The following is a 15,780-nucleotide window of genomic DNA, read 5'->3' on the forward strand; positions in this document are numbered from 1 at the left end:
ATATGCATAAATCCATATGTTACGTGCTGGATAGCCAGATAGCTTTCACATAGGACCCATGAAATTAAGATAGGGGAGACCAACTCCACAAAGGGGTCAGTCAATAGGGAAATCCTTTGGGGCTGTGTGCCACATCTTCTCCTTTTTGGAATCCACTTCTCGGAAGTAAAGGGCAATATCAAGGGCCTCTGACTGACTAAGTTTGCAGATAATTGCAAACTATGTGCAGTCGTAGAATTCCCCAAGACAATAACATCCTACAGGAATGACTAAGACAGAAAATGACTGGATCCAAAGCCACAACTTAAAACTCAATACCAAGAAATGCAGTGCCCTTTGGGAAGTTAGTCACCCTACAAAATTACCTCATCGATAGCACACCCCTAAGAGTAGAGTCAGTAGTCAGGAATTTGTGTATGCATGTAGATAATAACATGGCTTTCGACCATCATGTGTCTAAGATAATAAGGAGATCATTCTGTTTTGTTCAACTTATAAGCAAGGGTATAGCATCTAAGTCCAAGGAAGTCATTGTTCCACTGTATTCAAGCATCGTCAGGCCAATCATTGTGTACAGTGCCCCCTTCAGTATGCATCCGACCAGGCACATAGGACAGCTGGAACATCCACAGGGGTTTCTTACAAGAAGACTACAGGGTGTAAACAACATGGCCTATGCAAATTTCCTCAAAGCCCTTTCTCTATACTCTGTTTCCTACAGACTGTTGAGAGGCACTGTATGCCTGGCATACAGGGCATCTTTGGATCCTACTCCGATGGACCTTTTGTGTAAATGCAAAACAAATGACATTAGAATTACTTAATCTAGGAATTTAAAATTTGCTTGTGGCATAAATAGGACATATTGGAGGGGCAGGTATGTGTCTCAGAGAATTCTTCTTCTGTGGAACAGACTTTACCATCTGTGTGAGGCAAAACTCTGCCTTAACCCTATTCAATAGAAACATGGACCAATGGATGGGAAATAGGAAATACCTTGAGTCTAGCACCTATGTCTCTAATGGACAGAGGTAGCATGTAAATTTTGCCCTAGCTTACATATACCTCTTAAAATAATTTCTAAGGCAGATAAACTTGTGAGACAGTTGGGATGTTTTGCTATACTTATAAAAGCCCCAGTAGTCATTAGCTTGGTATATACCTATGAACTTATTGATATATTCTCTGAATTGTGGTTTACTGTTTGGTCTTTCATTGCTTAAGAGATATTTAGATGATGAAAGTTATCCAAAGAAAAATTTGCCATTAAGGAAGTCTTGATAAACCCTATGATCCTGTTTAAGCATACCATATTGGATCTGTGAACATTGAAGAGAGACAACTGATTAGTCTTACTGTAGTGAGCATGTGTTGCTGTCATAAATGCATATAGAGATGTGCCATTAATGAGGACAGTTGTAGATGTTACGTTCAAGGAAGCATTTGGTTGCCTTTTGACATCCTGAAGACCATAACTAATCAGTGGAATTGCAACACTACAACTGCAAATGTGGGAGAATAGTATAGTCCAACACTGTGGTACCTTGGAGGATTCTGCCGTCTGAAGTATTCTTAAGTGGCAGAATTGTAGGGAATGCATCACAGCATTAAGGGATGTGGGGGAGCAGAGTCCGCCTGCAAAAACATAATGGTGTAACAGAAGGTTTTTGAATTATTTTTTTCTACATTGCTTTTGGGACCATCAGTTTTGGGTCTTTCATCACAGCAGCAGGTCTTGGACAGCTCAGCATATCAAATGTTCACAGATCCTGACTCCTCCCTCTTAACTATAATGCTCCACTTGCCCTCCTAAGTCTCCAGATCTTCTTTGCTGCTCATCAGGCTTAGAGAGGCTCCAGGCCATTTATCTTGCTTCTTGTCAGGTCAGATCATTCCAGTTTTATGTTTTTTGCAGGAGTTTCATTTTTGAGTTGTTTTCCTCCCTTCAAGGATGCGGCCTTTCTGCCTGCCATTACATCCTAACCCTGTTCTTGTGTAAAATTGTTCCTTAAAGAGTTGTTTTATTTTACTGTTTTTATCAGTAATGGTTTGGTGCTTTAACACTAATTTATGAGCAGGTTATTTATGCTAGACATGTCATTTGACGATTTAGCTGTTTTTAAAGTGACTTGTCTTTTGTTTGTTTGATATCCATCAGTATTAGAAGATATTGTTATGCAGTCAGAACCTTCATGTTTAGAAAGAGAGAATTCTTTGGGCAGCAAATTCCACCCCAGTGTAGGTGTGCTGCACGAGGCATGCATTGAAAGATGAAGTGTGATATTTGTAAAGTCTTTGATAAATGGTCTTTTGGTTGACAAGAGAAGCAAGTTGATTTTGGTAGGGTTGTTGCCCAAGGACAATTTTTTTTCCCCTGGTAGCCTACTTCCTTCCAGGGTTCTAAGGATTCAGGTTCAGAGTTCGGCACCTAGGTCGAAGAAGAAAAGTCAGAAAAGAAGTTAAGAAACCTCAGTCTTCCAAGGAATTAAGAGTAGGAGCAGCACTGATGCCTATTTCATGACCCTCTCATGTGCTGTCGTTGAATGGGTACGAGGAGGATAGAACAAAAAAAATAAAAAATCTCAAACCACCTTTGACGTCTGCCTGCATGATGGATGCACTTGGCAGATTCTCACCCTTGACAATGTGGGGAACAAATGGGCTGAATGTTCGAGAAGGACCTGATGATTAAAAGGCAGCATGGGCAAAGAGTTGTAAAAATAATTTTCACTCCATATATCTCCAGTTAATCACTATATATTAATCAGATCAGACAATAGTAGTAGAAGTAGCTAACTTAAACTCGTTTTAAGTAAAAAAAAAAAAAAAAAGTGTGTGTGTGTGTGTGTGTGTGTGTGTGTGTGTGTGTGTGTGTGTGTGTGTATGTGTAGATATGTGTATGTATGTATATATATGGGTTCACTTCAGTTCACTGAACTTTCAATTCACTGACTTTCATTTCACTGACAAGTATTATTGCAAAGTAAATGGAATATGCCCCCTTCCCCACTGTAGTGCGACCCTGGAGTTAGATAATATATAGGGGGGGGGGTGGGGCGAGCCCCCCCCAGGGGGGGGGTGGGGCACAGCCCCCCCTTTCATTCATATATATTCAAGTGTTTAAATATAACAAAAGGACAGCTGCAGCTCTCCCCATGATGAACAGAAGGAAATTACAAAATTGGAAAATTTGCTAGTAGAAAGAGGTTATAAGGAGAAAGATATAAAGAAAGTGAGAGAAAGTTTAGAATGTGAAGATAGCAAGAAAAATTGCACCTATAATATCAATAAGGGTGATAGAGAAAATAAGGAATGTAAATTGAGGTTTAATATGAACTATACTGTAGACAATGCAATAGTAACATATATTATAAAAAGGAATTGGCAGATTCTGACAGTAGATGATGAAACTAGAAATCTTATAGGTAAAAAAACTAATTTTTCTTATAGAAATAGTAAAAATTTAAAGCGGTTACTATGTGGAACAAAGAGTAGGAGAGAAGGGAAGGGAACATCCAGTGAACGATATGGGACCTATCCATGTGGGAAGTGTAAGATGTCAAGTAATAAGTGAAGAACAGGTTTTTCAGCACCCTTACACTAACTTTGTTTTTGAACCAAGGTTTTTTGCCACATGTGATAGTGTTAATGTTATATATCTTGCTTGCTGTAATGACTGTAAAAGTTTTTACGTAGGAAAAAACATAAAACGTTTAAGAGATAGAATATATCAACACAGCTATGAAATTAGAAATAGAAATACACAAAATGCCTTGGCAAAGCACATTATAGAGCAGAAAGGGCATAGTTTTAACTTTAGAATACTGCAGCAAGTCGGAATTAATTTGAGGGAGGGGGATAATAATAATTACTTATTAAGAATAGAATTGAAGTGGATTTTTAGGTTAAGGGCACATCTAACACCAGGATTGAATAGTAATATTAATATTAAATCTGTTCTAGATGCACGCTCCCTGAAATAGTTAAGACAGGGATTTCCCTTTTAAATGATAATTTTAATTGATTGATTGTTTATGGTCATGTGAATGTATATAAATGTTGGTATCATTGTATTTTAGTTAAGGATCTGAAGAAGCGTACTTTAGTTACGTGAAAGCGCTTGTCCATATTGAGTGATTAAATTGTTTTTGGTCTTACAGTGTCCTTCAGCGTTTTTATGCTCATAGACATTGTTTTCAAGCTGTTAGAACTTTGGGTGGTGACTGTTACTTTGTATTTTATATATATAAAATATGAAATATTGTACAGAATTACTAAGTATTTGAAAGTAATCCAAGCAAGGCAGGCAGATATATTGTCTTGGATAAAATCACAGACTTAATAATCTGGTTAAATAAGAGGTACCACATCATTATAAATTTTATTTAAAGTACATGAGGGTTATATTATTGTGACATCTACTAAGTAGGGCAGGACCAACTCGAATGTCACACTGATGGGGGAAGGGATGTGAATTTAACATGTGTACCAAAAACACTTTGTTTTACAGCACAATAAACCACTCCCTTGCCTGATAAAAAGTATATATATATATATATATATATATATATATATATATATATATATATATTTAGAAAGCTTGTGAGCTTGTTTTATTTGGATCGCTTGTCTGTGTACTTAATAAAGGATTTTCGACTGGAAACAGACTCCTCCCTGCCTTGCTTGGATTACTTTTGAATACTTAGTAATTCTGTACCATATTTCATAAAATATATACATATATATATATATATATATATATATATATATATATATAGATATAGATATATATATATATTTTTTTTTTTTTTTTTTTTTACTTAAGACGAGTTTAAGTTCGCTACTTCTACTACTATTGTCTGATCTGATTACAGTGATTAACTAGAGATATACGGACTGAAAATCTTCCACACAGAGAAGTTTCTTAGACTGTTTTGTTTAAAAATAATTGTTCCATGCTTACCAAGAGAAGACTGGATGTGCTCTTTGTATTTCCAAGATGGCTGCATACAAGTAAAGATCACAGAGGAGTCATGGCGATATCTGTGCTTGTCTGCTAAATTGTGTAGCCTGCGAGTCCAGTCTGCCTCTGGACTGGATATCTCCAGAGTAGTAAGTAGTGATCCATTTTCTTCATTTCATCATTTTTTCTTAAGCTGTCTGCCTCAAATCTCGTGTACTTGGTCATTCATGCCAGATTTCAGATGATTCAACAGTGAACTGTCAAGACTCAGTAGTTCCAGTTTTCAGATTTCCTTTTGGATCAGATAGCCATTTCCACAGCTTGTAAAGGACATTTTCAGTGAGGATCACACAGTCCTATTCTGGGTCTGGGTAGTCCCTTCTATCTTTCCACACCAGTAGTAACTGTGTTCTTGGACTCCTTATCTTTGATGGGGGCCATAGTCAAAGGGTAGACAGTCCAAGGTCTTTGGTTATAGCGAGAGGCCAACTTGTACATCAGCGGTCTTGAGATGAGGGTGGTTTTCATCACTCTGCAGACCTTTCAGGATTCTCTTCCTCAAAATGCATTTGTTGTGCACACCAACAATATGGCTGTGTTCCTTCAGAACGTGAAACAGAGCAAGTACATAATCATTGTTGTAGTCTCATTTGACCTTTTTAAGTGTGGTTCTTCCTGCTTTGATGTCTTATTCTTCCTGAGGAACTCCTAAGCGTGAGGCCATTCAGAACCTTGCTGACTCAACCATCCAACAAGCCTCCTCTCTACCTCCACTCCTGCATCCAGCTGCACGGTTACTTGACACCATTTAATAGTCAGGAATGTTGCATACTCTCCTTGTTTTGGCCAGATCTTTATTTCTGCATAGAGGCTTAATGAAAAATATGATACGAGTAGCTGGACACATTTTTCTGTCTGGGCTGCCTGTAATGGAATAGATACTGCTTTCAATGTTTTTGCCTGCAACCCTAACTTACATTTTCCAAATATTTGACAGAGGTCTAGCTACTCTTCCATCTGTTAGCTTTTTCCAGTCCCACCAAGGGTTTAACAAGACTTTCTTTTCTTCCTTAAAAAGTTAGTAGGACCTTCCTAGGAGAAGCCTTCCAAATTAGACCTCTGTTCAGGAGCCCACTGCCCTTTGATACCTGTATTATAAGCTAGAGAAATTAACACTGCCTTTCAAACCAGCTTGCAAAGCCAAACTAAAGTGGTTGTCACAGAAAATTATTTTTCTGTTGGTTGTCACATCTTCAAGAAGAATTTCTGAACAACTGACCTTATGAGCTAAAACACCCTCTTTCCCCCTTTCTTTGGCAGATCAGGTCTAGAGTGGGCACTGATGTTTTTGTGTCTCTCTGTATGCTTTTTCAGTTTTGTGCTTTGCTTGTGTGCAGCACACCTGACATCTTATGAGTTAGTATGGAGTGCAAAGCACTATGGATGGGGGGACTTGTTAAAGCCTAGAAAAGTTGCATGTGTCAAACTAAGGCTTGCAGTATAAATCCTAAAAGTTATGAATAATAGGGACCACAGCCATGCAGATCTGTCATTTATGGTAAAGATCTGCCATAATGGTAAGTGCATGATTTTCATTTCACTATGATGGAGAGAAGTGTGACCATATTATGCAAGCTTTGTATTGCTATAGAAAGGAGACATTAGCTTGTGTAATGTTCATAGAACTGCATCTACTAGTTCTATGACTTATCTCCTTGTTTTTTACAGGAGCTGTGAAGGACTTCTGGACTTACCATACTCACTGCTGGAGGATGTGGAGAATCCTTTCACTGATGCTGTTGCTTCTCTTACTTCTGAAGAGTTATATGATACATTATTGGATGAGAGTTATAAACCAGAATCAGATGATGGCACTGTTAACAGGTATGTAATAGTGTGGGTGACAGATTATCTTAATTTAAGGTGGGCTGTAGCATCCGTCATACCTCTCAACCGTACAGAATTCCTGGGTGAATACCAGTTTTGAGGGCAAAATATTGGGGTGCCACGAATTCCCAAGTGGCTCCTTTAATTTCCGAACTTTTGACTTCCCCCCCTTTTTTTTTTTTTTTTTGGATGAATTTGTTCCCTGATGTCATCACGTGCAGGGCATGCGCAATGACGTTAGCTTTGACAGCCTGTCAGAATGCGGAACCAAAATTTAACTTAGTGCAGAGTCTGCAGAACTCTTCCTCCAGGTAAATAAACATGATTTCTGTGTTCTCAGCTGGATGGATAAGCAAATTGCAGTTAAGGCATTTGCGCTTTAATTTTTGTTAAGCTGAACGGAAAGTGCAGTTCTGTACATTTGCAGTGTTGTTAAGCTTAACTTTACTTAGCCACATGATTTCCGTGTTCGGAAAAAGCAGTCTGCATTGCTTTGCATCCGGCAGCTTGACAGCATGATTTGTTTTAGTTCTGTGCTCAGCTTGGTAAGTGTAATGGCAGTATTAAGCTGTTTTAGTTCGCTGGGTATTGGTAAGTGTAACTTGCATCCAGCAGGATTATTCAACATGATTTGTTTTTTTTAGCTGGATACTGGTAAGTGTAACGGCAGCTTATTTTAGTTAGCTGGGTATTGGTAAATGTAACGGCAGCTTATTTTAGTTAGCTGGGTATTGGTAAATGTAACGGCAGCTTATTTTAGTTAGCTGGGTATTAGTAAATGTAATGGCAGCTTATTTTAGTTAGTTGGGTATTAAATGTAGCGGCAGCTTAACGTTACTTAGCCGCATGATTTCCGTGTTCGGAAAAAGCAGTCTGCATTACTTTGCAGACGCTAATTCTGTCACTGTTGTGCTTTGTTTACCAGTCTGCATTACTTTGCATCATTGTGCTTTGATTGTTTCTAACCTGAACGGCATTTGCAGTTTGCACTTATTGCAGTGGTCTAGCAGTCTGCATTACTTTGCATATGTGGTTCCGAACGTTAGTGAGCAGATCAGAACAAGATCGATTTGGCAGATATATTTGTAGTGGTGGTCTAGCAGTCTGCATTACTTTGCATCCATGGTTCCAGCTTCCCAACGGTAGTGAGTAGATCAAAACGAGAGCGATGTGGCAGATGTATTTGTAGTGGTGTGTGTGTGTGTGTGTGTGTGTGTGTGTGTGTGTGTGTGTGTGTGTCTGTGTGTGTGTGTGTGTGTGTCTGTGTGTGTCTGTGTGTGTGTGTGTGTGTGTGTGTGTGTGTGTGTGTGTGTGTGTGTGTGTGTGTGTGTGTGTGAAATGCCCCAGTTACGTTGACTGGTGGTTAGTTACTTACACCTTAGGTACACAAAGTAAGAGCCTAAATACTCTACCCATACCACCACCAATTCTCAAATGTCCCAAGTTTTAAAGCAGTTAGAACTGAATCCACTAATGAGAGCCATTTCAGTTTCAGTCTTCCTGTCTTTCATGAAATGCATGGTAACACAAAACATTTTATTCTAGCAACTTTTTTAAGATTATACAAGCAATGTTTAAAATGCGTCCCTGGTTTTGGGCCTTTGCCCCCCCCCCCAATAAATTTTGTTTTTTCCAGATTTCTTGTGCTGTGTGGCTCTTCACGGGGAGATGAGTTTAGTTCTGCTTATGCCAAGTCTATTTGTGTTTGTTAGTAGCACAGCAGGTAAAATACTTGCTTTTAATGCAGAAGGTTGTGGGTTCTACAATATTTAGATGGATTGCTTATACTGTCTTTTGTTGTACGTTTAAATGGGTGGATGCTGCAGTCCCAAGAATATCCTCTTTTTTCAGAGATACCTAGTAACTATGAACCTGTTATCAGTTTGCCATCCATTCCCTATTGCAATAGTACTAGCTTATCATTTTTAGGCAATTTATTCCTCAAGGGCGACAGGCACTTTATTTGTAGATGAAACAATGAAATTTAAAGTTGTTTGCTAGCAGCAACCTCTTCATTAGTTACAGATCTTTTTAATGTGGAATTATTTAGATGACTTTTACTTCTGCAAAGATTGTGCATATTTACTAATACTGGTGGATTGTAGAAGTTTGAGCAGACTTTTATGATGGAAATGTTCTGAATTGGGCAATTTTGCCATTATTGGTTCATGCGTTTTGTTTCATTGCTTACTGGAAAAATGTTCATAACATTACATTTAAAACTCGCTCTAACAAGTGTGCTGTGTTATGCAAGGAATATAATTTAATACAATCAGGAAGGTGTATCAAATAACACATGTATGTTTCCTGTGCAAGGGGTCTGTGATTTGAAAACAACCCAAACGTAATCTTTATCTGCCACTGGCTAGATGCTTTTTCTTTGAATGCGGGTTTCAATGCTGTTTCAATGAATGTGAGTTTCAAGGGCAGAGAAGTTTTAATGCCAAGTCTCTTTTCATTGTGAGACTATATTGCTTTGTTTAGTAGATGTCTATTAGTGTTTGTGCTATAAATGTAAAATAAAACTTTGAAATGAAATCCAAATCATTGTAGAATTAAAGCAGTATGCACATTACAGTGTTTATGGTAAATGAGGTGAAATAGCCAAGTAATGGGACATTGGAATGGCTGGAGGGGGGGAAGGGCTGTGTATGGGAGGCCCCCATTCGACCATGATTTTGTGAGGGGGGAAGGGCGGCAGAAACTCTAGCTATGCCACTGATCAGTAGGCCATAGAGAATGACTTAGCAAACTGTAATATTCTTTTGCTAAAATTAGAATATTGCCTACCAGTAAATGCCGTACGTTTACCAGAAATCCCACATACTGCAAATCACCAAAAACAAAATCCTAAAATCATCTTCTCCCTTCCCACTGAACATCATTGCTACACATTTCATAAAAAAAAGTCAATACCATTTACTACAGGGTCTGGGGAGGGCACATTTTGGTTGGCTGTTCTTCAGTTTGCATTTGAAAGTTGATATCCTACAATCCCATCAGAGTGGGCAGGGTTTTCATAATTATGTATGCAAATTGTATGTTAATCAGCATAAAGATTTGTACTTATTTTCAGGGGCCTTTGTCCAGATTTTTTATTTTTCCAGGTTGAGGGGTATGGCATCCGTTGCCACTAAAAATACTTAATCCATCATGGCTGAAATTTCTGTAGTAACCTTTGAGTCCAAAATGTGATTCTGTTGTACCTGACACCTACTGAATGCTTCGCACCTGGAGTAAAATGTAGGCCATCTCTTAAGTTTTTCATGTAGTTTAGTTTTATCATATTTGCATTTTATGTCTTTTCTTACACAGACCTGATGAGTACTAGATTGTTTGTTACAATTTATTTATTTGTTTTTCTCTCTTTGCCTCCCACCGTTCATCTTTCATCAACCCCCTCTTCGGCCAATTGAACCGTTTGTTTCCTATCGTTGAGGTAAGGGTCAACCAGGAGGGGCCAGCATTTATGTTGGCATCATGGGTTATTCAAGATTTTTAACTTCCAGACGTAGGGTGTACAGTGAAATGACAGATATCCCCTTATTTCTGCAAGTGTAGTTTCAGATGGTCCTGCCCTCCCCTTGGAGCACGAGCTGTGACTTCCCTGGTCTCCACTAGGGAAATCACACCACCCTGTGTGCCTTTTAGTACATGCACCCTTCCCATCCCCACCCCTCCCCCAAGAGAGAAAGTGGGCTTTCATCCCACACAACCAACCACTACCACCCCACCCTTGCTTGTCCCTTCCACAGCCAGGGCCACTACTTGAACCCTGGCCACCTAGGCCAGTCATATAAAAAGACAAAAAACAAGAACCAGAAAAGACTAAAAACGCCAGTAACACAATAGACTGAGTCCGGACTCCTAACCCAACTGGAAGACAGACCAAAGAAGGAACACAGCTACAAATAAAAACTTTAATTAAAAAAAAAACACTGAGTGTAAATGCAAAAAACAGATTAAGCGCTTTCATCCATAATCAACAAGACTTCATCAGAATCAATGATGCAAACAAATACACTCATAATATACCCCTCCCTGCAAACCACATGATTAATAAACAATTATCACTTGCTGTGAATTATACAAATATAACTTTTACACATTAAAAGCTTACAATTCAGTACAGCATACATAAAATACAAAAGAACTCATCATACATCATAGGACCTTAATTTTAAAACACTTCTAATAGATACATAATCATTTAAACTTGGGTGGGGGGGGCTATAGCATTGAGCTTGAGTTGCCACTGCAACTCAAAAACTTCAAACAAATCTGCCTGGGGACCCCACCCCCTAGGATTCCTAACAACCTGATCAAGACCAAAAATTGGTCAGGATATGAATCTGTATGTTTAGCCAAAGAATTTTTAAAGTTTTTCTTCCTGATGTCCAACAAATGCTCATATATATGCTCCCTCAGCTTTCTTTGGATTTTGCCCAAGTAAAACCCTTGAAACTTCTGACACAGATCAAGATAAATCACCCCATAAGAATTGCAGTTGCATTGAAATCCAGCTTTAATAGAAATACCTTTCATTGTGACCTTGTCGCTAACTACAATGTACTTACATTGGCTGCAGAAAGCACATCTTGCTGTACCACATTTTTTGTGACTTACAGAAATACTCAGGTCATCATTGTGTTATAGGATGTTCTTAAGGGTTCTACCTCTTCGATAAACAAAGAAAGGCCTGTCCCCAACTTTTTCAGTGATGTTAAAACAAGAAAAAAACAACCCAATTCCTATACATCACCTCTGTAATATAGCGGTCTTCCATAATAAAGGACCAGTTATGGTTCTAATAGTGAGACCTTGGCTAACCATTTTGGACATTGAGTCAAAAGCCGTTCTTAATAAAGGCAACAAAGCTCCATTTTCTCTCTTGTTTAAACCCTTAGCCCTAAAATTAGAAATTAAGTGGGCAAGATACTCTCTAGTCAAGAACATGTTAGTCAGTTGTAAGCTTTCTGACAAAAAATAACTGTTCTCAGAATTCATCATAGCCAGGCGAGTAAACTGCCCTTTGATTATACCACTTTTTTGATGTTGAGGATGGTGACTCATGTAGTGATAAAAACTGTTACAATAAGTGGGTTTCCTTTAAATACTACTGACAAAACGTTGTCCCTGATTGTGTTTTGATAATTTAACATCCAAGTAATAATGAATAACTTGGTGATCAAAATGATAGATAAACTTGAGAAATGTTATAATGGTGTTTAATAATCAATAAAGTCCCTAATTTCACTACTAGGTCTGTCCCAAACAATAAATAAATCATCCAAATACCTAAGATATAATTTCCAGGACTTGGTGACTGGGTTGTTAAAAATAAACTGCTTTTCCCACTGAATTAGGACTATGTTGGCAAAAACAGGCACAAGAGGCCACTTTGCAACACCTTTTACCAGGTGAAAATATTGTCCCTCCAGAAACACATAGATCTGAAGTAGTTTACTTCATTTGATCTTCAACCTGTGGGTATCGGATCCGAGCCAGCAATTTCACTAGCATCTGCTCCAAGTATCTCCCATTACCTATAAGACACCTCCACTACCTTCCAAACCCCAGATCTTGTTTGCCGCGGCTTGCCATAAGCATCGTGATCCTGAGCTCAGAGTCTGTGAGTTGGGTAGTTTTGATATTCTAGTGGTTTTGAAAGTTTTTTGAGTGTAGTTTGTTAGTGTAGGTTCCCTCTGTTCCTCCCCTTTCTGGTACGTCATGTGTTAGTTTTTTGTGTAGTTTGTCAGTCAGTTAGTTAGTGTATAGTTGTCTCCCCCTTTCCCCTCAGTGTTATGTGTGCCTTCTGAGAGTGTGATGAGTGGGTCTGTGTAGAAAATAGTTTTTCTTTCTCTTTTTCTATATTGTGTGTTAGAAGTTCATAACGATTTTTGTGTGAGACATGGCTGATCCTAAGCTGGTCTTCGATGTCCACTGAGTGTGGCCACAAATTGTCACCCGCTGATGGCCACACTTTTTGTTGATTTGTTTGGGTGTAGCCCATTTAAACATTGATTGTGCCATTTCTGCGGGTTTCAACCAACGAGCTATCAAGGATAGACGAGCCAAGTTAGCCTTGAAAGGCCTTCTACCTACCACAGAGGCGGCTGCCTCCTGTACAGCTTCGGTCACAGTTGCCTCTCCTTCCTCTCTTGTCCTTCCTTCTTCTCCCTCCCAGGCTGGCACTCACCCTCCCACTTCTAAGCCTGTGGAAACGGAGCACAGAAAAGGCAGAGAGAAGGAGAGAGAGCACCGGATAGAGAAACGCAAGAGGTCTCCGGACCTTTCAGCATCAGGAACTCCCGCCATGAGTCAGTCTAGGCAACGTTACTCCCCTCAGTTCCGATCTCTCAGACTTTCCCCAGAGCCGGAGGAGTCACGAGCACCATCTAGGGCCTTGGTTCCTCGACCTGTCAGGTCGGAGTCCGTGGCCTTGTCGCGGTCCACCCGAAGCCTTTCTTAAGTCGACATGGATAAAATGAGGAGGAGGTTCATTTGTACACAAATCCCGATGGGAGTCTTGCCAGCCCCCTCTCCCTCTGGAGGGGGGGGGGGCTCGCCACATTTCTTCACGCCAATTTCTCCTTCTCTGACCCGATCTCCAGGTTTGGAGTACATGGATCCGAGGATGGCCTTAGTCAGGGGGTCGGCGCCAATGGTACATGTCGCCTCGATGCAGTCAGCTGCCTGGAGCATGTCGGATCCGACCAGTTTGGATCCGAGTGGCTCTCTGAGCCGGAGCCTGGGTGTCTGATCCAAGGGAGTGAAACTTTTTCCATCGGCTCCGACATTGTCGGGCCAAGTCCCCCCCACCCCCACCCCTCAGAGCTCTGTCCACTTCGGGTCCGGCTCCGATTCTCATGTTGGATCCAGGGAGAGCAGTTTCCTCATTGGTGGCCCAGAAAGCACGTTATCCCTCACGTTTGACATGGTAGAAAGGGTTCTCTCCACTGGATCGAGACCCTTGACTGTTTCCTCTGACTCCGCCCTGACTCCCTCAGCATTGCGTGCGAATCCCATCATTTTACCTGAGGGACAGCTCGTGCTCGAGGAGCCCTAGGCGGTTCCCCCTGAGGAACAAGTGGCTTGCGAGTTCACCCCGGAGAGCTGCACCAGAGACGTGCCTCACAAGCATACATGTAAGAGGAGGCACTTGGACTCCCCCAAGTCCCTTACTGAGGACACGGATTTGGATGATGGGGAAGGTTCCCCCAGATCATCTCCCGAAGATGTCTCCTTTGGAGACATCATGGAAGTCTTACACCAGCAAGGAGGTTGGTCCGCCCCAAAACCTTCCTCGGACTAATCCGTGTTCCTGGAGGCTTTCGGCACAGGGCCATCTACTTCCTGGGTGTCCCCTCCCGCAGATCTCCTGGTGGACCTGGTCACCTCGTGGACTTAGAAGGAGCCGGACACCATGGAACCAATCCCAAAATGACCAGACAAAATTTTGAGACCCCCCCCCCGACAGACCAGCATGGAACAAAGGGTCCCCTGTAGACGCTATGGTGGTAGCAGCAGCCACCAAAAAGGAACTAGCCCAGGAGAGTTCCTCTGTTCATACCCCTGACCGAGAGTCTAGGATGATAGACCGCTTAGGGAAGCGGGGTTTATGCGTCTGTGACCTTTTCCATCAGAGCGCTAAACTACCTGGCCCACATTACTAGACTACAGCTCAACCTGGTAAAGGAACCTGGCTGAGTCTCCCCCAAAGTCCGTGTTGCAGGAGGACAGAGACACATTCTCCGCGAGGATGGCCACTTTGACAGTGGTTTCCAACACGTCCATGCGACTCCTCTCACATGCTACTGAAGGAGTGGCTAGGGCAGCTGGGTCCGGCGTGTCCATGAGGCATAACGCCTGGCTCAGATTATGTCAGTTCTCGGAGACCTTCAAGGTGTCTTTTGGGAACGCCTGTTATGACAGTTCTACCCTTTTTGGTAAGACCGTCAGAGACACCTTGGTCCAGAGTGAGAAAGACGGGAAGACACTGTCTGCCGTCGGAATCTGCTTCTCAAACCCTCAAAGGTCCTTTTCCTGGAATCAGCGAGGGCAAAAGATGTGGTTCCGGAAGTCTTAGTATTTCCAGGACACTCAGGGCTCTTATTCCCCTAGAGGCAGAGGGGACAGGATAGACGCCGGCCCAGAGACAGAGGGGGTCCAAAAAATTTTGGGTCTCTAGAACCACTCTAGGACAGGCCTGTGCAACAACCCTGAGGGGTTGCCTGACTGCTCTACTTTGGAGGTAATCGGGGGTCGCTTGTTGTTGCACTTGGCGGCATGGGAGACCATAACATCAGACCGCTGGGTGCTTCAGATAATTTCCAGAGGATACTCAATTCTGTTTGTGGTACCTCTCAAACACCTCCCAGACTTACCACCCCTGCAAAGGGAGGCAGCAGCACTGGAAATTTCCAAGCTGCTAGAGAAACGAGACATCAAACCCATCCCCCCAGATCAGTCCGGATCGGGCATGTACTCCAGGTTCTTTTTGGTGCCAAAAAAAACGGGGGACTTAAGGCCCATTTTGGACCTATCTACCCTGAACCTGTCAGTTGCCAAAGAAAAGTTCCAGGTGGTCACCTTACAGTCCATCATGCCGTATCTGCAAGGGAGCGACTGGATGTGCTCGTTCGACCTCCAGCATGCCTACTATCACATAAAGATGCACAGAAGCTCCAGGAGGTTCCTCCACTTCCAGCTAGGAGTCAGTCATTACCAATTTCGAACCCTACCGTTTGGTCTCACCACAGCCCCCAGGGTATTCACCAAAGTGATGGCAGTAGTAGCGGCTCACCTGAGGCTTCAGGGCATTCAGGTCTACCCTTATCTGGACGATTGGCTCCTTACTGCTCCCACCAAGCGTCTACTTTGCCAAACCAGGGATTATTTCCTAAAGCTTGGACTCCCCTAAGGGATTA

The 15,780-nt window shown here is 41.4% G+C and overlaps 1 protein-coding gene across 1 annotated transcript in view; it reads left to right on the plus strand.

Moving 5' to 3' along the window:
• LOC122787314 (heat shock factor protein 1-like) overlaps nucleotides 1-15,780 on the plus strand; it is a 592,645-nt gene that overhangs the window by 380,658 nt on the left and 196,207 nt on the right. Inside the window, exon 9 of the mRNA XM_044053959.1 lies at nucleotides 6,692-6,847. Within this exon, the coding sequence (XP_043909894.1) occupies nucleotides 6,692-6,847 (156 nt within the window). The remainder of the gene's footprint in view (nucleotides 1-6,691; nucleotides 6,848-15,780) is intronic.

The sequence above is a fragment of the Protopterus annectens genome, chromosome 13.part0 (genome assembly GCF_019279795.1).
Source record: "Protopterus annectens isolate FY-2018-M chromosome 13.part0, PAN1.0, whole genome shotgun sequence".
NCBI classification, from domain to species: Eukaryota; Metazoa; Chordata; order Ceratodontiformes; family Protopteridae; genus Protopterus; species Protopterus annectens.